Here is a 24,034-nt window from a genome sequence, read left to right on the forward strand (position 1 = left end):
CCATCTGCGCTTTTCAAATCTATTATAACTTCAAACTTTATATGCAATCAAGTAATATTTTAACCAAATACTTTTAATTAACTTAAATATCTAAAATAAACCAACTCTAAAATTTTATTCGTAGTAACCACTGAAATACTGCTAAGTTATTATAAAAAATATCTGAATCTTAACCCAACGGTTTTGTCTATGAAGCCTCTACTGACGCACTGCTCAAGAAATGAGATTGCCTGGCTAGTTCTCCAAGTAAACAAAGAAATAACTAAACTAAGATGACTCCAAGGAATACTCCACGAACAAAAGCGGAGCTCACCAATAGCACTGGAAGAGAGGGAAGTCCTAACCCGTAGCCTGCTCGCCTACAAAACCGGTTCATATATTGTACCGCAGATCAACGTAGGTTCCCAAAAGAGAACGTCAGTACCATCCATTGTACTCAGTGAGTCTCAATGACAGGGGACGAAACTTTAATAAAATATACATTACGAGCAAAGATTCTAAATGCATGTAAAACATAAAGCTTGTAAGAACAATTCTAAAATAATTGCATAATAGCAGTTTATGAATATTCTAAAGGAAATTCTTTTCTTTTTCTTTCTTATAAGAAAAATTACTTCACGTTATACTTCGGGAGTTCCAACTATCCTGACTTATTTATGTCTTAGTCAACGTGTGATCGGCACGGGTTCGATCCCAACCTGATCGAATAGGCCCAATCCACGAGGTGCCACTCGCTTCATGGTTCTGAGCGCTCATGTATCATACCTTAGCCTGGCTAAGTAAATTCTCAGCAACGAGACCCTCGGCTCGTGTGCTCCCTACTTTGGCACAAGTAGTTTCAGGAAGTCAACGTCTTGGTCAGGACCCTCGGCCTGGACGATGACCCCTTCTCAGAATAGAGGATACTCCCAAAAATCTTTTCTTTCTAAAACTTCTTCTTTTGACTTTTCAAGTCTAAATCCTTTCTGGAACATCCTATACATACTCATACTGTTATCCTTAAATGTAAAGCATGGCATAAGAATGAAAGAAACATTCAAAAGTATTTCTAAATATTCTTGCTTCTTCATAAATTTTCAACATGAAAATGGCATATAAGAATAACACAAAAATCTGAAAATTTATGCACATATATCATAATAAATCATCTAAACTTTTGCTAGAACAATTCTAAGTTAACAGGTACTCACTTGCGCCAATTAAGTATATATAAACTCTTTCAAGCAATTCATCAAACACCTTATATGCGTGCTTTTGTGAGTTACACCACTTTAGTAAAGAGTTATATCTAACTTACCTCAAAATTCCTTGAGCCCTCAGTCCAATTTATACCCGTCAAATAATTGATTCTACAATAACCAGTGTATTTTAATTAATTGTAAAGTTTCACACCTAAACATGAAATTTACTGTTGATACAGAGGAAGAAGGGAATTAACTATTCAATTCTTACCTATTACCACTGTAGGATAATTGATAATAGAAAATTTTATATATGTGAGTTCAAGAATAAGTAAGTTGTAAAGAATCCTAGAATTTTCGTGCGCGAGCAATTTCTGACGCCTCCGTTTCGTATAAGGCTTTATGCCTTTTGTCTGTGTGAGAAACAGAATGCTTTCTGTTTTCTTTTAAGGCATTAAGCCTTTTTTTCCCCCTTCCAATACCCACTTTATGAGGTTTCGTCACGTGACTCCTTTTTTGTTTTATTGCTTTCTTTATTTATTTATTTTTTTTGACTTAATTAGTATTTAATTATACCCATTATTAAAAATTAATAATATTAAAATTATTAATATTCCTCTAATTGTATATCTAATTATTTATAAATAGAGAAGTAACTCAAAAGTCAATCACAAAGGTTTAAATCCGTAATAGAAGTATAATTTAAGATTAAAAGAAAAAAAATTAAATTCTATATTTAGCGTGTGTTGAAATATTTACAGACGTGAGGAGTGTTACATGTATACCCATGTAGGAGAATCAATAGACATCAATAAGATAAATAGAGTTTAAAAATTTGAAAGGAAAAAGAAAAAGAAAAAGAAAAGCTGAGATGAATCGTAATTAGCAACTGGATGCATATGGTCTTTTCTGGGACATAAGCAAGAAATCCTATGTTAAAACGAAAAAAGTAACAAGGCTGTGTTGAGAAAATGCTACTCCTATAATTAATCCTAGGTGACACAAAAAAATGCATTTGGAGAAGAACTTTGGCATTTAGGCAGAAATTGAGTTGAACTAGGAAATAGGGCAAATTATATATTATACACCAAAATAATATACTGTATACTAAAATAATATAATCTATACCTAAATTGTATACAATGTGTTATATTATCGTTGAGAAGTTAATGCTAAATTTGGGACTCATTTGGAGCTTATTTGAGGCGTTTGAGACACAATTTTTGAAGATCCACCATTTGTTGAAGTTGAAACTCTTGAATTTGAAATTTTAACTTGAAAATTTATTATTTAATTCGAAGTGGGTGTTACAATAAATTTTTTATTTAAATATTATTTGGAGCTGGTTCTATCTATATTATTAGTCTCGCCACAATCCAAATGAAGAACTACTTAAAAAAAAGGGCAAACTCAAGGAAGTAGATCTGTATTAGTTGATGTACTAAAAACAATGCAAGTGTTCCTTCATTCACTTTTTCTTTCCATAAGATATCTTCTCATCACTCATCAGTACATGTATCAATAGGTAATCGTCCCTTTTGAAGTATAACTTTTAATTTCTGCATAAGATTTTTTATTACATATACAATATAAAATTTCGCTTAATTAATATAATCTCGTTTGACTTCTGTATTAAATTCCGCATGATAATTCCCACATAACTAAATTGTAAACCAAACGAATCCCTAATTAATGTTTCCTTTTTTGCTTTACTGAAATTTAAATTCTAAACTCTTATGATCCATTTCAATTTTATTAACCTCTATGTCTCATTGTATTGTTCCTTAATTTATTTGTTCAAAAATGATGAGAAGACCCCCTCGAGACATGCATCATAACTTTAGGACAATATTATACAATCAAGGTATGCTCTTTTTATCACCGACTAATACCATATAGCTCATACAAGGAAATCAACAATGCTCATTCGTTACTTCACATACTTTACTCTTTCGCATGCAGGTGACGAACACACTTACTCAAACTTATATGATTTTCTTTCTACTTTTGAGTAGTTCAAAATGTTTCAACCACTGCATTTCTTTCCATCTTTCACAGGTTTTAAGAATTCAGATTCATTAAAACTCGATCAGATTAGTTTAGAGTTCTGTTTTCCTGATCATATTAACTTTTTATATGATCATTACTAGAAATTTGCTAAAAACCGACCAAAGTTGGTCGGTTATGGCCAATTACCGATCAAAACGCGATCATTAGGGTGTGGACGGTGTTTTGATGGTCAGTAGCTTAAAACGACCATCTGACAAGTTTAAGTACTTACCGACCAACTTTGGTCGGAAACATATTTTATTAATTTAATTTTACCGATCAAATTTGGTCGGTTTAACTAAATTATATTTTTTTATTAATTATTAAAATTTAAAAAAAACGACCAACTTTGGTCGGTAATTAAAAATATTTTTTTTTAAAAAAATAATTAAAATTAAATATTACCGACCAACTATGGTCGGTAACTTCAACAGTGCAGGCAAAATACCGACCAAAGTTGGCCGGTAATGTTGAATTCTGGGAATTCAATGTTCATTAATCGACCAACTTTGGTCGGTATTTTGGAATAATTTTTTTAATTAAAAACCGACCAACTTTGGTCGGTTTTTCTGGGTTTAATTTTGGCATAAAATGCCTGTTTTGGCAACTACACCACCTGCCAGCATACCAATACACCTAATAACAACAACAACAACACAACAATAACAACAACAACAACAACAACACAACAACAACCAAAACATTCAATAAATACTTTAAAACTAACAAATTAAAGTTCAATTGAACATAAAAATCCAAATCCAAGTTAAAACTAATTACAACTAGTTCAAAACTGATTCTATTTGTCTAGTTCAAAGTATATAAAAGTCAAGGGGTATTTTCTACAACATCATCATCACCGTCTGATGAACTTTCATTTACAAGACGGTATAGAGAACGGTCTTATGGAGGACGGAAAGAACGATCACGGGGAGGACGGGAGGAACGATCACGATCAGGACGGGAGGAACGATCACGTGGAGGTCGACCCTCTGGAGATGACTCACGAGATCGGGGCAACAGAAAAGCTCCACTAGATATGAGAGTTCTGATCTGAGCTTGCATGCCAAGGAATTGAGCATCTCTAAGCCTTTCTCTTTCCTTGGCCGCTTCTAGCTCGGATGTGAGCTTTGTCACTGTCTCCCGCATAGCAGAGAGGCTCTCCCTATTAAGTTGCTCGCCTTGCGAGGAAGTCCCTATTCCTCGCATTCCACACTTATAGCGATGTGAGTTTTTAGTAGGAAGCCCGTATACCTTCCCCCATTTTGGACCGCCAACAGACTCCAACCATATTCTTTCAGCATCCTCGTCCGAAGGTTGGGTTGGCTCACCCGATTTACTAGCTGGATGACTACAGATGAATTCCTCCACGTTACTTTGGTAGCGACCCTATATTATTTTAAATTAAATCAGTATTTCAAAATTTTTATAAAAGTAAATTATAATACTTAAAGAAAATTGAAAGCTTACATATGCAGTCGAGGCCCGGTTCTCGACCCACCTATCTTGATCCCCCTCTTTCTTCTTCTTCACAATATGCGTCTCCTTGAATAGCTCATCATGACTCATTGGACGCCCATACTTCTTTTCCTGAAAATAAATTAATTTAGTTAATAAACATAATAGATATACTTAGAAAAGTAAAATAATTTAAGCAATTACGTACCAATCTTCTTTTTATTGTCCCTAGGCTGATCGCACCTCCAGTGTGCAAGGAGCCTCCCTTCTCGGATGCGCGAGCTTTCTTTCCTTTTTCGCTCCTCTTTAAGAACTCTGCGGTAAGCCATTGCCTTTGCAAATCATTCCACAAATTCTCAAGTAACCAGCCAGGCCTCTTGTTCTTCTTTCTAGCATCCGAGAAAGTATCTGCCAATCTCTTGCGAGCTTTATGATAAAAATTTACAGCCACTTCCGCGCTATAGCGGTCTTCCCATATACACTTGCTCTGTATTTTAAAAGTTAAATATTAGATGGAAATATCATAAATAAATTATTAAACTGTTTAAAAGAACATTTATACCTTAAATTGATTGAAAATTTGCTCCTTAAGTCAGAATGGGCAATCAGTCCAAGTCGCATAAGGGCCATCATAAAGCTTTCTGATGGCATTGGTGATTATCTTCGTAGTCTTATTACCCAGCCTGAACCTGCAATTTAACAATAAAAACACATTAATATCTTAGTAAAAATATTACAAATTAATAGACGCAAAAATAATGAATAACACTTACCCATCACCCTTAGGGACTATGATGATTCTGCCATATCGATCATAATGCACTACCTCGTCATCACCATCCGAAGCATGTGTATCAGAGGCATGTGAAGACGGTGTAGGCGGGTCAGAGCTACTGCCTCGCAGGCGAAGGCCTGCAATAGATGGAGTCAATGATGAAGATGGTTGCGATCCCTATGACTGCGACATAGCTGGATGCGACCCAAGTGGATGTGATCCATGTGGATGTGATGTAGATGGCTGTGATGCAGATGGCTGTGACCCGAGTGGCTGTGACATGGATGGATGCGATCCATGTGGCTGTGATATGTAGGGATGTGATCCATGTGGATGCGATGTAGATGGCTGTGAGGCAGCTGGACTGTATGTCGGATGTATAGTCCTATGGCCCTGTGATGGAAGACCTGGTGTCTGAATGAAGGTGTACGGCTCGTGATGCTGTGGCAGTTGAGTATAGCCATGTGGTGGAGGATAAGACATAGGCATCTCTGAAAAGGGTGGACAAGAGGGACTATTATTTTCTACCCTCCTCTTTCCCTTCCTACCCTTTTCTCGACCCCGAGAACTAGTAGGGTCATTGTTACCTTGACCCTTGCCTGCCATCTACATAATATAATACATATTTAGATTGAAACATATAAGAAACTAGCTATAAAACAAGAGTGCTTTAAAATCTATATATATATATATATACACTTACAAACTATTTGAACCACATATCAAATCTCGTATATACAGCATCATGGCCAAATTGACCTACAAAGTGACTGTGACATATCAAATATTTTTAGTAGTTGCATCAATATGTAGTCACAGTAAATTTTACATTTTGATAACTAATAAATCAATACTTACTTGAGAAATGGTATAACTTCGGAACAATTTAGCAACACATGAAGTGTAGCTGACTTGTACTCCATATCACTCAAACTTCTCTTTCTAACATCCTTAGAACATCGGCCTGGTTGATTGAATATGGACATTGGTGGATATAATGGATCATTCACACATTCGACCGTGTGCCTATTGGGCCTATTCCTAGAACATGGCACGTTACTCTCAAAATAATAAGAACAAAAATGTGCAGTTTCCTTTGCAAGATAGGTTTCGCATATAGATCCTTCAATCATATTCCTCTGCTTAACAAATTATTTGCATTTGCCAATTGTCCTACATAATGTCATATTAGCCAAGAACATTCAAATAATATTACATCAAACTTATAATATTACCTCTCAAAGGGATACATCCATCTGCATTGAACAGGCTCTCCAAGTCGTGCCTCGTGTACAAGGTATATTGGAAGGTATTCCATCACATCAAAGAAACCACATGGGAATATATTTTCCATCTTAATAGAAATTACACGAATATTCTGGTCCATCCGAAGTAGGTTTTCTTCCCTTAATGTGGTAGAACATAAGTCTTTGAAAAACAAACTAATCTCTGTGATGGGTTTTCAGATTCTTTCAGGCAAACCACAAAATGTAATAGGCACTAAGGTCTCCATGAAAACATGGCAGTCATGACTTTTCAAATGGCTCAACTTCCCTACGTCCATATCTACTTTTTTCCAAGATTCAACGCATAACCCTCAGGCATCTTCAATTTCGTAACCCAATCACAAATTTGTCGTCTTTCCTCCAAAGTGAATGTGTAACTTGCTTTGGGCTTGAACACCTTACCATTATTTGCTCTCTGCAAGTATAATTCATGCCGCCTGCAATATTCTTGTAAGTCCATTCTAGCTTTCGGGTTATCTTTTGTCTTACCTTTAACATCCATCATTGTGTTGAACAAATTGTCAAAATAATTTTTCTCAATATGCATGACATCAAGGTTGTGTCGGAGAAGATTATCCTTCCAATAAGGAAACTCCCAAAATATACTCTGTTTCATCCAATTATGATTAACACCATATCCGGAGAATCTATAAGGTGGAGAATCATATTCCACTTTTTGAATGCATTTTTCATCCTTCTAAACTCATGATCATCATACAAGAATTGACGGTGACAATCAAACCATGATTGCTTTCGGCCATATTTCAAAGTGAACGCTTTACTATTTTTCATGCAGTAAGGACAAGCTAGCTTCCCAGCAGTCATCCACCCAGACAACATTCCATACGCAGGAAAATCGTTAATAGTCCACATTAAATTAGCACGCAAATTGAAATTCTGCTTGGTTAATATGTCATATGTTTCAACACCATCATACCACAATTATTTTAGCTCATCAATCAAAGGTTGTAAATATACATCAATCAAACTTTTCAGATTACATGGACCGGGGATAATACAATTTAAGAATATATATGGACTAGTCATACACAACTCAGGTGGTAGATTATAAGGTGTAAGAAAGACATGCCAACATGAATATGGTGTCGCAGATATAGAAAAAGGCGTGAAGCCATCCGCACACAGACCTAACCGAATATTCCTTGGTTCACTAGAAAAATCTGGATATGTCCTATCAAAGTGCTTCCAAGCTTCTCCATCTGAAGGATGACACATAACACCAGGTGGTCTTCTATTTTCAAAGTACCATCTCATATGAGGAGCAGAACTCATCGACGCATATAACCTCTTTAACCTAGGTATAAGAGGTAAATAATGCATCGCCTTGACAACGACCATAGAGAAATAGAGAAGGAGAGGGGAAGGTTTTGAGTGAGGGAAATAGAGAAGGAGAGGGGAAGATAAGAGAGAAATGGGGGTTCCCCCGTTTTTCAATTCTGATTTCAGAATTACCGATCAAAGTTGGTCGGTAATTTTGGTCGGTACATTAAGTGTTGACCGTTTGACCAAAAACCGACCAACTTTGATCGGTTTTTTTTTTAAAAAAAAATTAAATTCTTTTTTTTTCCTTAAAATATTATAAACTATAAAAATAATATTATAAACTACAAGAATTTATTTTATTTAACTATACAATTATTATAAATAATTATAAACTATAAGTATAATCTTTATAAATAATTATATTAACTATTTAATTTTAATAAATTATAATAGCATCTATCTAAGTAAATTTTCTAAGTTATAATTAAGTATGTGAGTAATTTCTCATACACACACATACACTATATTGTAATTGATGCTAATAACTTCTTTTTTCATTCGTTCATCACTAATAATGCATGACATAGATGAATCGATATATAGGTCGAGACGTTTTGATGAATCATCGATTAATATTCATCGATACATCTAAGAGTTATAAGTCGATGAATCAATTTACAAATAGATATATTTGATGATAAAGTATATATACTAATTAGTATCTTCCTAAGTCTATTCCTAAAAGAACCCGACCCTGTGGTCCTAGCACTTCGTGTTCTTATATATAAGTCGATGAATAAATTTATAAATAGATATATTTGATGATAAATTATATATACTAATTAGGATCTTCACAAGTCTATCCCTAAAAGAACCCGACCCCGTGGTCCTAGCACTTCGTGTTCTTATATATATACGGCTATACATATATACACACACACACACACACACACACACACACACACACACTTCGTTGTACTACTTTAACTACATATATAGCATGTTATATATAGTATATGTTAGTGTATTCATTATTTATATTACAAAAGTGTTAACGAATTACATTTATATTATTTAAATAGTAAATATAAAAGTAATTCGAAAGTTTGACCAATGTTGACGTAATAACCGACCAACTTTGGTCGGTTATTTTGCAGAAAATAACAATTACCGACCAAAGTTGGTCAGTAATTTTAAATATAAATTCTTAAATATTATAAAATATTTTAAATAATAAAATAATTATTAAAATTTAAAAAATTGGGTCCAGATTACCGACCAACATTGGTCGGTAATCCAAAATTTTCTTGTCTGACTAGTTGGGTCAATTCATTGACCAATTTACCGCGTTGGTCGGTATTTAGTTTTAAAAAAATGTAAAAAAATAATTTTCCAGTTTTCGTCCAGTTTCCAGCTTTTTTTGACCGACCAACGTTGGTCGGAAATATTTGATCAGTTTTTAGCTGATTTTTAGTAGTGGATATTTAAATATTTTCTACAATTATTATTACTATATCTCATAAGTCATATTTTCATTACAGTCAAATATTGTACATAAATGGAACAAGAAAAAGGTACTATTAAACAAGATTAATACTATAATGCACTTGAGGTGAACGTTGATCAATCCTATTAATTGATACAACGTATAGGAGTTGTATAATGAGATTCCTCTCTCCTTTTCATATTTAGCATTTAAAACAAGATGTAGAGCGCGCGAGTTGGCGACTTGTTTCTGAGTCAGCCAGGTGACATTGGTATCCAAAATAATGCTTGAATACCTAAAGTTGAAAATGATATTTTACAAAAGAACATCATCGGCATGCTAATTGTTTCCCTTTTTTTTTTCTTTTCATGATTTTACTTGTATTGACGTGATCTGACTTGGCCTGTACTAGTGCATATAATACTTCTAAATAATTTTGTTTCACCACACGTAGCAACTTTAATTGTCAAGATCGCTTGCTATGGATTAAACGGTAGAAATATCGATCCAACTAACTATGAGATCTGTTATTATTACAAATAGTATTCGAAGCATATTGTAAGTACATAAAAGGCATAAGTCATAACATAGACCATTTTAGGGTAATATATTATATGTGGCCCTTACCATTTGCTTACCCTTTTTAGCCAGTTTCCTCACACATGTTTTTCTTGTAACCATGCATGGATTCTCTTCTCAATGTCTTTGAGGACTTCACACATTGAATTATAAGAGGAGCCTCCTACACTTGGTGCTTTTTCAGCACTCATCTTCAGTTTCTTCACATTTTCCCTCAATTCTTTTCCTTCTTTATATTGCATTACCGTTCTCACCAGTTTCTCTATTTCCTCTCTTTCCACCACTTTCTTCGTTGGTAACACCTTTGGTCGAACAGCCACCCCAAGTTCCTCCGTAAGTATAGTGGCGTTTTGTCTTTGTTCAGCGTATAGCGGCCATGCAATCATTGGCACATTATTTGTTATACTCTCAATGCTAGAATTCCATCCACAATGTGACAAAAATCCACCGACTGATGGGTGACTCAAAATTCTAACTTGATCAGCCCACATCTGGACCACCAACCCAAAATCTTGTGTTCGTGTTAAAAAACCTTCAGGTAAGTATTCCGGTGTGTCATCGCCCTCTTTCCCTGTTGTGAAAAACGACTTGTCTGCACCAACCTCGGATGGTGGCCTCACTATCCAAACAAATTTCTGTTGACTTAACTCCAGCCCAAAAGCCAGTTCAGTTAATTGTTTCGATGAAAGGGTTCCACCACTTCCAAAAGACACATACAAAACTGACTCGGGAGTTTGTTCATCCAACCACTTAAGGATAAAATTCCTATCATCATTCCCATCTATGATTTGTCTACTCAACGGTCCAATTGGATAAACCGTTGACTTCACGATTGCTTTCAATGTTTCATTTTCTCTGAGCGCTTTCAGTGAACCGGGTTCAGCATCTTCCCAAGTGTTCATCAATATCCCATCCGATAAACAGAAACCAATCCCTAGTACTCTCAAGTACTCGCTATACTGCTGATCATTCCGTTCCAGCATTGGATCAACCACATCTTCCGGTCGAACCGGTTTGCAACCCGGAATTTTCAACGGTTCGTCCTGATCAACATATTGACCCTCAATTTCTTTGTCAAGAACTTGACAGTATACAGTCGAAGCTGTAAACCACGCATTAGTTGGAATATAAATATAGTTTGGTAACCCAAATTCTTTGGCAATTGGCAAGGCTTCAGTGCAGAAAAGATCAACGATGAGAGCGTCCAGAATATGCTTCTTAGCAAATATTACAGACTTAACAACAGGTAAACTTTCACGTACAAGTACACAAAGTTGGGTGACCATTTTGGTATTAGCATCAATAAGGTTCGAGATATCTACAGCTGGTATTTCAACTGTATCAATCAGCTTTGATTTATTGGCGGATTTGAGAAGCTCTTTTTCCGCCAGAGAGCTGCCGGAGGTGATGACGAATACGGTGACTGAGACGTTATGGTGGGTGGCGAGGTGGCTGCCGAGGACTATTACGGGGATGATGTGGCCTAAGCCTGGACTTGAGAGAATACCAACATGAAGTTGTTCTGAGCTACCCATAGTTACAAAGTAGTACTTGAGATTTTGTGAAAGGAAAGAGGTGATATGGTGGGACTTATACGAGATAACAGGTAATGAAAATGGGAACACAAGAAAAGAAGATTGTAGCGATTGATATATTTATAGTCATAGAGCCTGTTTATTGGTGACTTCTTAACGTGTACATCTTCCAGATATGATTCCAGATATGGCAGATGGATCTAGAATTTTTAATTAGAATATGGTGCGAATAATGAAAAAAATAAGTATTGTAATTGGAATTAATCCATATTCCTCTACATAAATAACTTGTTATTCAATCAAGTGCATCATTCAACTTTTTTGGAGCATGAATACCAGCAGATAATATTAAATCAATTTTACAAAATATATAAGTGGAGAGACCATGAGTTCACTATTGGGAATAAACCTCCACAGAAAATAATATTCGTGGTAATAATAATAAAATAATAATATAGTGCCGAGATACGATAATCAACCAAAATAAAAAGAACACAAATATTTTAAGTAATACTTGAGATTTTGTGAAAGGAAAGAGGTGACATGTTGGGGACTTATATGAGATACAGGTAATGAAAATGGGAACACAAGAAAAGTTCACTGTAGCGATTGATATATTTATAGTTATAGAGCCCGTTTATTGGTGACTTCTTATAGAGCTCGACTGGCTACATATGATTTGGTAGTTTGGTACGGTGGGATATATTTGAATGCAGTACGAAATAAATAATTTGCTAAAATCTCCTCACACTGAGCAGATTTACAGTAGCTCTGTACTAGGATTGTGCATTTGGATCGGATATTCGAAATTCGAACCGATCCGCTCAATTTCGGATTTCGGATATTTGGATCGGATTCGAATTTTATTTATTAAAATTTAAGATATTCGGATCGGATTCGGATTGGTATAATTTTAACCCGATCCGATTTGAAATCCGAAATTATTAGGGCAAGTATAAATATTAACTTATTTCATTTTCTCTTCTCTTCTCTTCTCTGTGTTCCGACTTCGAGACTACTATTCATTTTTAGAGACTGCTGCTCGCATCCTCTGTCTCTTCTCTGTGTTCCGACTTCGAGACTACTGTTTATTTTTAGAGACTGCTGCTCGCATCCTCTGTCTCTTCTCTGTGTTCCGACTTCCGACTATCGATGGCGACCGGACGACGGCAAGACTGACTCTCTCTTTTTCTCCCCTTTCTTAGCGCTTAAAGGAAGTGTTTGTTCTCTTTTATTTCATGGAAGAAATTGATGAAATAAATTAGGGACTGCCACTAAGACTTATTTGGGTGCATGTATCGGTTTGGGGGCATTTGGCTTTAGGGACTGCTAAGACTTTAGTTTTTAATTTGTTGTCTAAATTTATTTTGGGGGTTTCACTCTTCACTTTCTTTAACAGAAATAGAGCCTTGCATCGTCGACATATAGCGATGAAGATTATTGTTTGCTATTGCCGATATATTCTTTTCCAGATGACTAAATTTCATGTTAGTCTAGTCTGGGTTCAAAATTAGTCTGACTAGTGGGTTACGGATAGCAAATAGCTAAAATAAAATATATATATATATATATATATATATATATATATATATATATATATATAATCTTATAATAAACATGATTGTTTAACTATTTTTATACTATCAACACATAAAACTTAAACTCTTTTAATTACTTAAGTAGTCAGTGTAATACAATTTTATCTAATTATTGTCATAATAAAGCTGGGGCTTATCGGTTAGAGTATTAATTTAAAGATTTATAAAATCGCTGCAGAATATGTGCTAAATTATGCTAAGTAATCAGCAGTCAAAGTTCTTTAATCTTTTTTCTGATTTTAGCTATGCAAGTTATTGTCACAGGATCATTAGTGCATTAATTTTATCAAGATTTCTTGCAAAGGGTGAAAGGGGACAATTATCAATCCAAACAATGAGATTGGTTTATTACAAGAATTATTCGAAGTCTATCAGTAAGTTACATCAAATATAAAGCTTAACGATCATCATGCATATTCTAGCTAGCTATTACACCAATCATCTCTTGCCTGTCTATTCAAAAGAAAATGAAAAAAAAACATAATTAATAAATTTAAGTAGCTTAACCATGCTTTCTTACACTTTTGAGACAGACATGTATTTCTCATGTGTCTTTGAGAACTTCACACATTGCATCGTAAGAGGAGCCTCCCATACTTAGAGCTTTTTCTGCAGTACTCATCTTTATTTTCTTCATATTTTACCTCAATTCCTTTCCTTTTTTATATTGCATTAACGTTCTCACCAATTTCTCTATATTCCCTTCCTTTCCACCACTTTCTTCATTGGCAACACTTTTGGCCTGACAACCACTCCAAGTTCCTCCGTAAGCATAGTAGCATGTCATTGGTACACCATTTGTTATACTCTCAATGCAAGAATTCCATCCTCATTGTGAAAAAAATCCCCTTACTGATGGGTGACTCAAAATTCCCACTTGATCAGTCCACATTTGAACTACTAACCCAAAATCTTTTGTTCGAGTTAAAAAAAACTTCTGGCAAGTATTCCGGAGTGCCATCACCCTCTTTCTCCACCGTAAAAAATGACTTGTTCGCACCAACCTCAAGTCCAAAAGCTAGCTCAGTTAACCGACTCGAGAGCTTGTTTGTCCAACCATTTGAGGACCAGGGCCGGCTGGAGCCTAAGGCCATTAAGACAATGGTCTTATGCCCCTAAAATCTATAAATAATATATATAATATTTAATAATTATGCACTATTGATAGAATTTTTAAATCAATTGGTTAAAATAGTTATAGCTAAAAACTTTACACATCTTAAATTGTATAGTTACTAGTTATTTTTCTGTCTTTAATTTGTCCCAACTTAAATTGATCTTACAATGTTAGTTTAGAATAAAATTTTTTAATTCTTTGAGTGCCTTTGTAGGCATTTTTCAAGCTACTTTGATAAGTAACTATTAAATTTTGTCCTTAACATTGAATGACTTTGAAACATAGTAATTACTAAAATATTATTTGTTTCAACTTATATTTAGAATTAAAAGTGCCAAGAGAAACTGTATAAGTAGAAGAATATTCTAATGGACAAACTCAATCAGGTAAAAAGTGTTAATTCAATTATCGTTAATAATTTATATATCAGTTGCCTCGGTTGAAAAAAAATTTCAAAAATAAATTAATAAATTTCACCATGATAACACAAGAGAGATTAAACAAATTGGTTAGATATTGGCAATAATTAAAATTGATTATAACTTGTTTAGATTTGATAAATTATAAGAGTAAAAATTGGGAATCTTACATAAATGCCCCAAATAAGTCCCAACTTACCAACCTCTAGCCATTAATCATAGATTTACCAAAACTAGCCAAGCACATATAAAATTTGAAAACCCAAATAAATAAGGTTCTTTCTCTCCAAGAATCACACGCAAAGATCTCTTTCCATATTTTAAAGTGTTATTAGAAACGTTAGAAGCAAGACGGAAAAAAAATTTCATGGATGAGGTAGCATATAAGGTGATGAAATACAAAATATATATATATATACAAGATTCTAAAAATCTAAGAAAAAAAGGATCCTTTTCAATAGGTATGTTTGAAATTCATTGAAAACATATAGATGAGTCAATGTAAAAATTTTGAGGAAGATTGGAGGGGATTTGAACTGATTTTGTATTAAAATTCGTAGTTAAAATCGAGTTCAAATATTTTTCTACGACATATGTATCAAACATGTATTATGCATGTATCTCACACACAAGTATACATGGATATACATGTGATACACATTTGATACAAATATGATACATATGTGATACTTATATTATTGTTTTCGTGTTACATCTTTTACTTCAAATTTTCAATTCAAACCACCTCAAAACTCCATCAAATCATCCCAAAACTAAGATTCAAGCTCCTTAAGATGTACCAATCTATTCTAATAACACCCACTCAAAAGAAAGTAAAATATTGACATTTTTTAGCTATAAATAGTTAATTGGCTAATATTAGTAATATTTTATGAATTTGTCAATTTTTGTAATAAACTACTTATAAATGGACATAGCTGGTAGTTTCCCTAAAGAAAATAATTAAAAGAATTTAAGGCCTCACTTTTTAATTTTGGCCTTAGTCCCCATATTATGTCGAGTCACCCCGGTTGAGGAGAAAGTTCCTATCATTACTGCCATCTCTTATTTTCTCTTTGTGTCTTTGTAACGGTCCAACCGGATAAACCGGTGACTTCACAATTGCTTTTAGTTTTTCATTTTCTCTGATCTCTTTAAGTGAACCGGTCTCAGCATCTTCCCATGTGTTCATCAAGATCCCATCAGAAAAATAGAACTCCATCCATTGTCTAATGTACTCACTATATTGATAATCATTCCGGTTCAGCATTGGATCAACCACGTCTTCCGATCGAACCGGTTTGCAACCCAAGATTTTCAGCGGTTCGTCCTGATCAAAATATTGAACCCATATCTTTGTCAAGAAATTGACAGTATACAGTCAAAGTTGTATACCATGCAGTTGTTGGAACATATATATAACTGGGTAATCCAAATTCTTTTGCAACTAGCAAGGCTTCAGTGCAGAAAAGATTAACGATGAGAGCTTCTGGGATATGCTTCTTAGCAAATATTGCAGACTTAACAACAAGTAAACTTTCACCTACAAGCACAAAAAGTTTCATAATAAAGTTTGTGTTGGAATCAATAAGGTTCAATACATCTACTGCTGGTATTTCAAGTAAATCAATCAGCTTGGATTTACTGTGGATTTGACAAGCTCTGTTTCCGCCAGAGAAATGCCGCAAGTGATGACGAAAACGGTGACAGAGACATAGTGGTGGGTGGCGAGGCGGTTGGCAAGGATAAGGAAGGGGATGATGTGGCCCAAGCCTATACTTGAGAGCATACTAACATGAAGATGTTGTGAGCTACCTGTTAGCCCCTAATGTTGGAACGTGACAGATGTCGTGCAGAACCAATGTCAAAGGTTTGTATATTGCCTCTTGACATGGGTTCGTGTGGATGTAAGAAAGTAATGTGTGGAGCTGCGTGTGTGCCTAAGTTGGTGCATGGACTTAGGCAGGTCAGCTTGAAAAGTTTCCTTGAGTGATGGCAAGGCAACCTTGGTTGTGGGCGACGACTATGGCAAATGAAGGCAGGCAGGCACATGGAACTTGACAAAGGCATGCGTGTGGATCAGCGGGACGACATGTCTATGACAGGAGCATTATCATGAGCTGATTATGTACGAGGCATGGTCCAAAATATAAGGCAGGTAAGGCTAAACAAAGTATGGGAAAAGCTGGAACAAGTGTGCAAAACACATGACTGGAAGGAAGTGTGTTGTGCATGTGCTGTGGAAATTATGCCATGTGCAGTGCACATCAGCCAGTTGACTTGAAGGCTAAAGGTGGGATAATTTCATGGGAATCATCTTCAGATAGCGGTTATATGTTTTACTTGTTTGTAGGCCTTGGCATGTGCCAGACACATCCCATGTAACTGCCCCATGTAACTGCCATTGGTAGACCCTTTATGTATGTGTATTTTGTTGACTAAGGGAAGTAGCATATTGTGAGCCTTCCAACGTGAGTCCTTTGTATATTCTGCAAGAATAATAAAAGATTGGGTGTTTTACTCGTAATTGTGTAAGTGCTTTCGTTTACAAGTCTGAAAATAATCTAAGTCCTAGACAGTGAGAGAAAACAAGTAAGGCTGAGTGGATTAAGTGTCAGGTTGCTGTCGTGCAGTGCCATTTGCGAAAAATTAATCATGTAACAACTGGTATCAGAGCGTGGCTCGTGATTTGGGACCCATGGCTGGAGGAAACTCCAACGCAGACTTGCATTCACGTGTGCAGAAGTTGGAAGCACTAGTCGGTGTGACAGGCGATTCTTTAGATCTGGTGGATCTCATAACTTAGATCTATCATTTGAAGGAAGATTTGAACTAGTTTCGTGAGACTGTTCAACAAACATGTGAGGCTACAAACATTTAGGTTGAAGATCTGAAAAAGGAAAAGCAAAAATCTTAACCTAGAGCGTTCCAAGGTTAAGATCCCAGAACCAAAAGCGTTTGGTGGGACGCGAAGTGCAAAAGAATTGGAAAAGTTTCTTTGGGATATAGAACAATACTTTGTTGCTGCCAAAATTGCTAATGGAGAGAAAGTAACCTTAACAAGCATGTACCTAACGGGAGATGCGAAGTTATGGTGGAGAACCCGTATGGTTGATGATGAAAGTGTGGGCATACCTAAAATTGATACATAGGAAAAGCTTCGAAAGGAAATGAAAGACCAATTCTTGTCTAGCAACACAGCTTGGCTTGCTAGAGATCATTTGAAATGCTTGAGGCAAACGGGAACTTTTCATGATTAAATTAAGGAAATCACTTCCTTAATGTTAGATATTCAGAACACGTATGAGGACAATAAGTTGCATAACTTCATTTCTGCCATGCAAGATTAGGCACAAAATAAGCTTAGGAGGCAGAACGTGAAAGACCTCTTAAGTGTTATTGCTGCAGTAGACTCGTTGGTGGATTATCGCACTACACGAAGTCTTTATGATGTTCCTTCTTCTTCAAATCCTAAGAAAAAGGCAGAGAAGAAACGGGAATGGAAGAAAGATATCTGAAAAAGAAACTTTGGAAAAAGGCATGGCAATTGTTGATGGATCTGCTAGAAAAAAGGGAATGCTAACAAGAAGGGTGATGGTTGTTAGACTTGTGGTGGACCTCCTATTGACAAGAACTGCCCAAATAGGAAATGAGTGAATGCATTGCTTGCAACAAAAAAGAATCGTGAAGGAGAAGGTAATGAAGTTGTTGCCTTAGTGAATCCTTTGCAATTGTTAAATGTTATATCGTTTCTTAATGCTACAAGTGACGAGACCAACCTTCATTATTTACTGGTGCACATTGAAATGAAAATTGGGGAAAAAAGTGTGATAGCAATGCTGGATGGATACTGGAGCTACTCACACCTTTATCTCGGTAAGATTGGTGCATAAGTATGGGTTGAATATGAGCAAGTATCCCTCTTACATGAAGACTATTAATGCAAAAGCGTAAGCCATCATGGGTATGGCTTACAACGTTCCTATGCATGTTGGGAACTGAAAGGGAAAAGTTAATCTGATGGTGATTCCATTAGAGGACTTCGAGGTGATCCTTGGAAACGACTTTATGCGAAAAAATCGCTTTGTCCCAATGCCTCGCTTGGATGGAGTCATGATCCTGTATGAAATGGCCCTTAGTTTTGTGAAAGTTGTTCATCCTTATGGGAAGGAAGAAACTCAACAGAGGGCTTCATTAGTCTCTGCCATGATGATCGAAAAAGGTCTAAAAATGAGAGATGATACTTTTCTTGCTGCTATAGTTGAGGTGAAGCCTGATGTGAAGGTTGAAGTTTAGGACTGTATTGCTCAAATTTTGAGTGACTTTGCTGATGTGATGCCACCTGAATTTCCTAAGAACTTGCCACCACGGAGGGCTATTTATCATAAGATTAAGTTGTTGTTTGGTTCTAAGCCCCCTGCTCGACCTCCTTATCGTATGGCGTCAGAAGAGTTGGTTGAGTTGCGGAAAAGTTGAATAAGTTGCTTGATGTGGGACTGATCTAGCCATCAAAAGCTACATTTGGTGCACCTGTTTTATTCCAAAAGAAATAGGACGGGACGCTTCAGATTTGGGTCGAATATCGAGCGTTGAACAAAGTGACTATGAAGAACAAATATCCAGTTCCGCTGGTGCAATACTTAATGGACAAATTGAGCATGGTTATTGGCAGGTACAGATAGCTGAAAGTGATGAGCATAAAACTACATGTGTTACGGAGTATGGCTTATATGAATTCTTTGTTATACCGTTTGGGTTGACAAACTCCCCTGCTACTCTTTGTAACTTGATGAATGATGTAATGTATGAATACTTGGATGACTTTGTCGTTGTCTATTTGGACGACATCTTCATCTATAGTCAGACTTTGGATGAACATATATTACACATAATCAAGATGTTGTCTCGTTTGATGGAGTACTAACTATATGTGAAAATGGAGAAGTGTGAATTTGCAAAATAGGAAATCAAATTTCTAGGGCACTTGGTGAGGCAAAACCAGGTGTGTATGGACCCGAAAAAGGTACAGGTCATTGTGGAGTGGCAGGCGCCTAGTTATGTGAAAGAGTTGAGATCTTTCCTTGAGTTAGCTAACTATTATCGGAAGTTCATTGCTTGTTATTCAATGAGAGTTGCTCATTTAAATGATTTGTTAAAGAAGAATATTAGGTGGGTGTGGTTTGAAAAATGCAGTGGTGCATTTGACATACTGAAAGAAGCTATTCCCTTAATTAGAACCTATCTTGCGGCTTCCAAATTTTGAACTGCCATTTGAAGTTTATATAGATGCTTCCGAAAAGGCTGTTGGAGATGTGTTGGTACAAGAAGGACATCCAGTGGCGCTTGAAAGCAGAAAGTTGAATAAAGCATAGCAAAGATATTTGACTCATGAAAAAGAAATGGTTGATGTAATCCACTACTTGCAGATTTGGTGTGTGTACTTGCTAGGTACTAAGTTCGTCGTGAGAATGGATAATGTGGCTAATATATTTTTCAAGACACAAAAAAAGCTAAGTCCGAATCAGGCACGTTGGCAAGAATTCTTGGCAGAATATGATTTTGTTTGGAATCAAGTAGCCGATGCGTTGAGTCAAAATGAGGTATTTATTACTGTTTATTCTATTACTCGACTTGAATCTGATTTTCTTGATAAAATCAAGTTGTGTGCTGCCAACGATCCATTGTATATAAAAACAGTGAATCATGTGAGGGAAGGGACGGAAGCCGGTACTGGATCGAGGGCTCCTCTATTTCAAAGGGGAGAGAATCGTAGTACCACTTGGTGATGGGTTCTGTAGCGAACTGTTGAAGGAGACGCATGATACTCTATGGGCTGGTCATTCTGGGATTGAAAGGATGATGGCCCTGGTGTCCCGATACTACTTTTGGACCAAGATAGAGCATGATGTGGAAGCTTATCTTAAGAGTTGCCTTGTGTATTAGCTTGATAAAACTAAACGGAAGAAAGAGGCAAGATTGCTACAACCTCTGCCTATTCCAGAAGAACTATGAAAATCTATTTCAATGGACTTTATCAGCGGGTTCCCTAAGGTCAATGGTTTGTCGTCGATCATGATTGTGGTTGATAGATTTTTAAAATATATTATTTTTATTGCAGCTCCTACAAAATGTCCTTCAAAGGTTGCTGCTGAATTATTCTTCAAGAATGTGATAAAATATTTCAGGATACCAAAGGATGTTATTAGTGACAGGGATGCTTGATTTACTAGCTGGTTCTGGACATATTTGTTCAATTTGATATGAACGAACTTGAATTTTTCGATGGAGAATCATCCCCAAACTGATAACCAAACTGAGAGAATTAACCATATGTTGGAGGAATACTTGAGGCACTTGTGAGTGCTAGTCAACGCAACTGGACAGATTTGCTAGATTGTGCATAATTTTTCTATAATTTGCACAAGTCTTTAGCAACTGAGATGAGTCCGTTTGATATTATTTTGAGGAAGAAGCCTACACAACCGGCTGAGATTGCACAACAAAAGACTGGGGGTAAATATCCAGCTTCTTACCGCTATAGTTGGGATAGACAAGCTATGTTCAAAGAGGTGAGATATAGCTTGGCAAAGGCCCATAAAAGAATGAAGAAATATGCTGACAAGAACAGGTGCCCCTTGGAGTTTAAAGTAAGTGATAAGGTGTTGTTAAATCTTACTTCACAGAGCTGGAAAAAGATTGACGTCTAGGTGAGGCATAGAGCATTGGTTGCAAGGCACGATGGTCATTTTGAAGTTGCTGAAAAAGTTGGTGAAGTTGCTTACCGATTGAAACTGCCAGAAAGAATGAAGATATATCCAACTTTTCATGTGAGTTTTCTAAAGCCTTACATTGAAGATCCTGAAGATCCGGACAAACATAAAATAAACAGAGCTCCTCCTAAGATGCGCACTCAACTTGAGAAAGAAATTGACAAGATTCTTGACCACTGGATTCTTGGGATGCACAAGAAGAACATGCAAATAGAATTTTTGATTCAATGGAAAGGAAAACCTGAGGCCGATACGACTTGGGAAAAGGATGCTTCATTGTGGCAACATGAACAACAAATAGAGGACTATTTGAAGTCAGCCTAGACGAGGATGTTGAGTTCAACTAGTGGGGGTGGTTTGTTAGCCCCTAATATTGGAACGTGATGGATGTCGGGCAGAACCAATGTCAATGGTTTGTACATTTTCCCTTGACATGGGTTCATGTGGATGTTGGAAAGAAATATGCAGAGTTGGGAGTGTGCCTAAGTTGGTGCACTGACTTAAGCAGGTCAGCTTGACAAGGCGCCATGAGTGATGGCAAGGCAGCTTTGGTTGTGGGTGACAGCTATGGCAAATGAAGGCAGGTAGACGCATGGCACTTGACAAAGGCATGCATGTGGATCAGTGGGATGACATGGTTATGAAAAAGAGCATTGTTATGTGCGAGGCATGATCCAAAAGACAAGGCAAGGCAGACTGAACAAAGAGTGGGTGAAGCTGGAACAAGTCTGTAAAACACATGACCGGAAGGAAGTGTGTTGTGCATGTGCTATGGAACTTATGCCATATGAAGTGCACATGAGTCAGTTCGCTTGAAGGCTGAAGGTGAGATAATTTCATGAGAATCATCTTCAGATAGTGGCTAAGTATTTTACTTATTTGTAGGCCTTGGCATGTGCCAGGCACACCCTATGTAACTGCCCTTTGTAACTGCTCCCCTTGTAACTGACATTGGCAGCCCTTTATGTATGTGTATTTCGTTCGCCAAGGCAAGTAGCATATTGTGAGCCTTCCAACGTGAGTCTTTTGTATATTCGGCGAGAGTAATAAAAGGTTGACCAGGAGAGCTAGCGAGATGTATGTGTAAAGTAGTGTCATTTCTTCTTATTTAATAAGATATATTTTATACATATATAGTGAACTTTTTCGGCGAAGCGGTGTCAGATGACATCGCTTACACCAAGGTGCGTCCGTCCCTAGGTGTTTTACCCGTAATTGTGTGTGCGCGCTTTCATTTACAAATCTGAAAATATTCTAAGACTTAAATTGTGAGAGAAAATAAGTATGAGTGGCTTGAGTGTCAGGTTGATGCTCGCAGTACTATTTGAGAAAAATTGGCCCTTAACCATAGTGACAAAGTAGTTGTTTATCCGAAAAATAGATAGAGTTGAATTTATACGCAGTTTCGAGGATATGTGGCGTAACTTGATACAAAATGCAAGGATAAATAAAAATGTAAATGTAAATTGGAGAGAATGCAATCTAGATAAGGTTATCAAGAACAATGAACCTTAGGATTCGACAAATAGAATCAATCTAAGAAACTGAAAGAGCGATTCTCTACTGTATAAGAATATAGTACTTTTATTACAATGTAAGTCTCAAAAAACTTGCCCTACAGAAATGATAACCAAGCCCTTTTATAGTGGAGGGATTCGGCTTCAAGCATAATAAAATAAACATTCAGTGGGAGACCTATGATAAGTCAGCTTTTCCATAATTTCTGCCAAGATTCTCTCTAGTGGGATTGCAACGGCTTTTGTCTGCGAGCTCGATCTTGCTTAGAATCCTCGATTTTGGTTTGAGCTTGATTTTGGCTCGAACTTGTGATCTTGGTTCGAGCCCGATCTTGGTTCGAGCCCTCGAATTGATTCCAGGTCAATGTTGGTTGGTCTCTGGATTATCAGCACAATAGGTCTACCCTGCATCATGGTTCGATTCTTATTCGAGTTTGATTATGATATCGATCTCGACACGGACCGGCCTCCCCGGGTTCGAGGTTAGTTCATCCCCCCTTCGGGATCTTACTTCGATACATCACCCTTCGAACTCGATCGGATATACCAAGACTGAAATCTATTTCGACCGTATATAGATAGTCCCCTCCTCAGAAAGAATATGGCGAGAAACGATATAATTTTCAATAGCTTGATCGGATTATATCTTGTCATTTCCATCGGGTTCGACCATGATGCATCTGGTAGCTTTCCCGTCGGTTTAGTCTTTCAAGGCATTTAATGCATGTCAGGCGGTGGTCGGCCACTGCTGATACTGAACCGCCATCGTTTGAACCTATAAATAACCCTTACTTTTTATCTTTTACCATTTTTACATCTTCTATCTTCCAAAATTTCCCAAGTTCTTCTTCGTACTCTCCAACTTACCAGTAAAGCTGTGATTTCTTTCCGCAAAAACCCCTCTTCAATTCTACCAAATCTCTGTCACTTTCTTCTATTCCTTACTTTTGAATTCAAAAATGGCGAAAACATTGCAAATC

The 24,034-nt window shown here is 36.4% G+C and overlaps 2 protein-coding genes, 1 long non-coding RNA gene and 1 pseudogene across 3 annotated transcripts; all 4 read right to left on the reverse strand.

The window, feature by feature from the left end:
* Nucleotides 1–96: 96 nt before the first annotated feature.
* LOC108943626 (uncharacterized) lies at nucleotides 97–1,610 on the reverse strand. The gene is made up of 2 exons (XR_011413443.1): nucleotides 1,453–1,610; nucleotides 97–1,349 (listed from the first exon to the last, which is right to left on the reverse strand). It is a non-coding gene; the product is annotated as an uncharacterized lncRNA (long non-coding RNA).
* Nucleotides 1,611–10,019: 8,409 nt separating this feature from the next.
* LOC104111131 (anthocyanidin 3-O-glucosyltransferase 5-like) lies at nucleotides 10,020–12,154 on the reverse strand. Its single transcript, XM_009620744.4, has one exon. The coding sequence runs from the start codon at nucleotides 11,631–11,633 to the stop codon at nucleotides 10,176–10,178; it is 1,458 nt and encodes a 485-aa protein (XP_009619039.1). The 5' UTR covers nucleotides 11,634–12,154; the 3' UTR covers nucleotides 10,020–10,175.
* A 1,636-nt stretch (nucleotides 12,155–13,790) lies between these two features.
* Nucleotides 13,791–14,449, reverse strand: LOC138904480 (UDP-glycosyltransferase 72E1-like; annotated as a pseudogene).
* A 1,330-nt stretch (nucleotides 14,450–15,779) lies between these two features.
* Nucleotides 15,780–16,332, reverse strand: LOC104111130 (anthocyanidin 3-O-glucosyltransferase 5-like). The gene is made up of 2 exons (XM_009620743.2): nucleotides 16,147–16,332; nucleotides 15,780–16,097 (listed from the first exon to the last, which is right to left on the reverse strand). The coding sequence occupies exons 1-2, from the start codon at nucleotides 16,330–16,332 to the stop codon at nucleotides 15,780–15,782; spliced, it is 504 nt and encodes a 167-aa protein (XP_009619038.2).
* Nucleotides 16,333–24,034: the final 7,702 nt, after the last annotated feature.

Source organism: Nicotiana tomentosiformis, chromosome 2, assembly GCF_000390325.3.
Source record: "Nicotiana tomentosiformis chromosome 2, ASM39032v3, whole genome shotgun sequence".
NCBI lineage: Eukaryota > Viridiplantae > Streptophyta > Magnoliopsida > Solanales > Solanaceae > Nicotiana > Nicotiana tomentosiformis.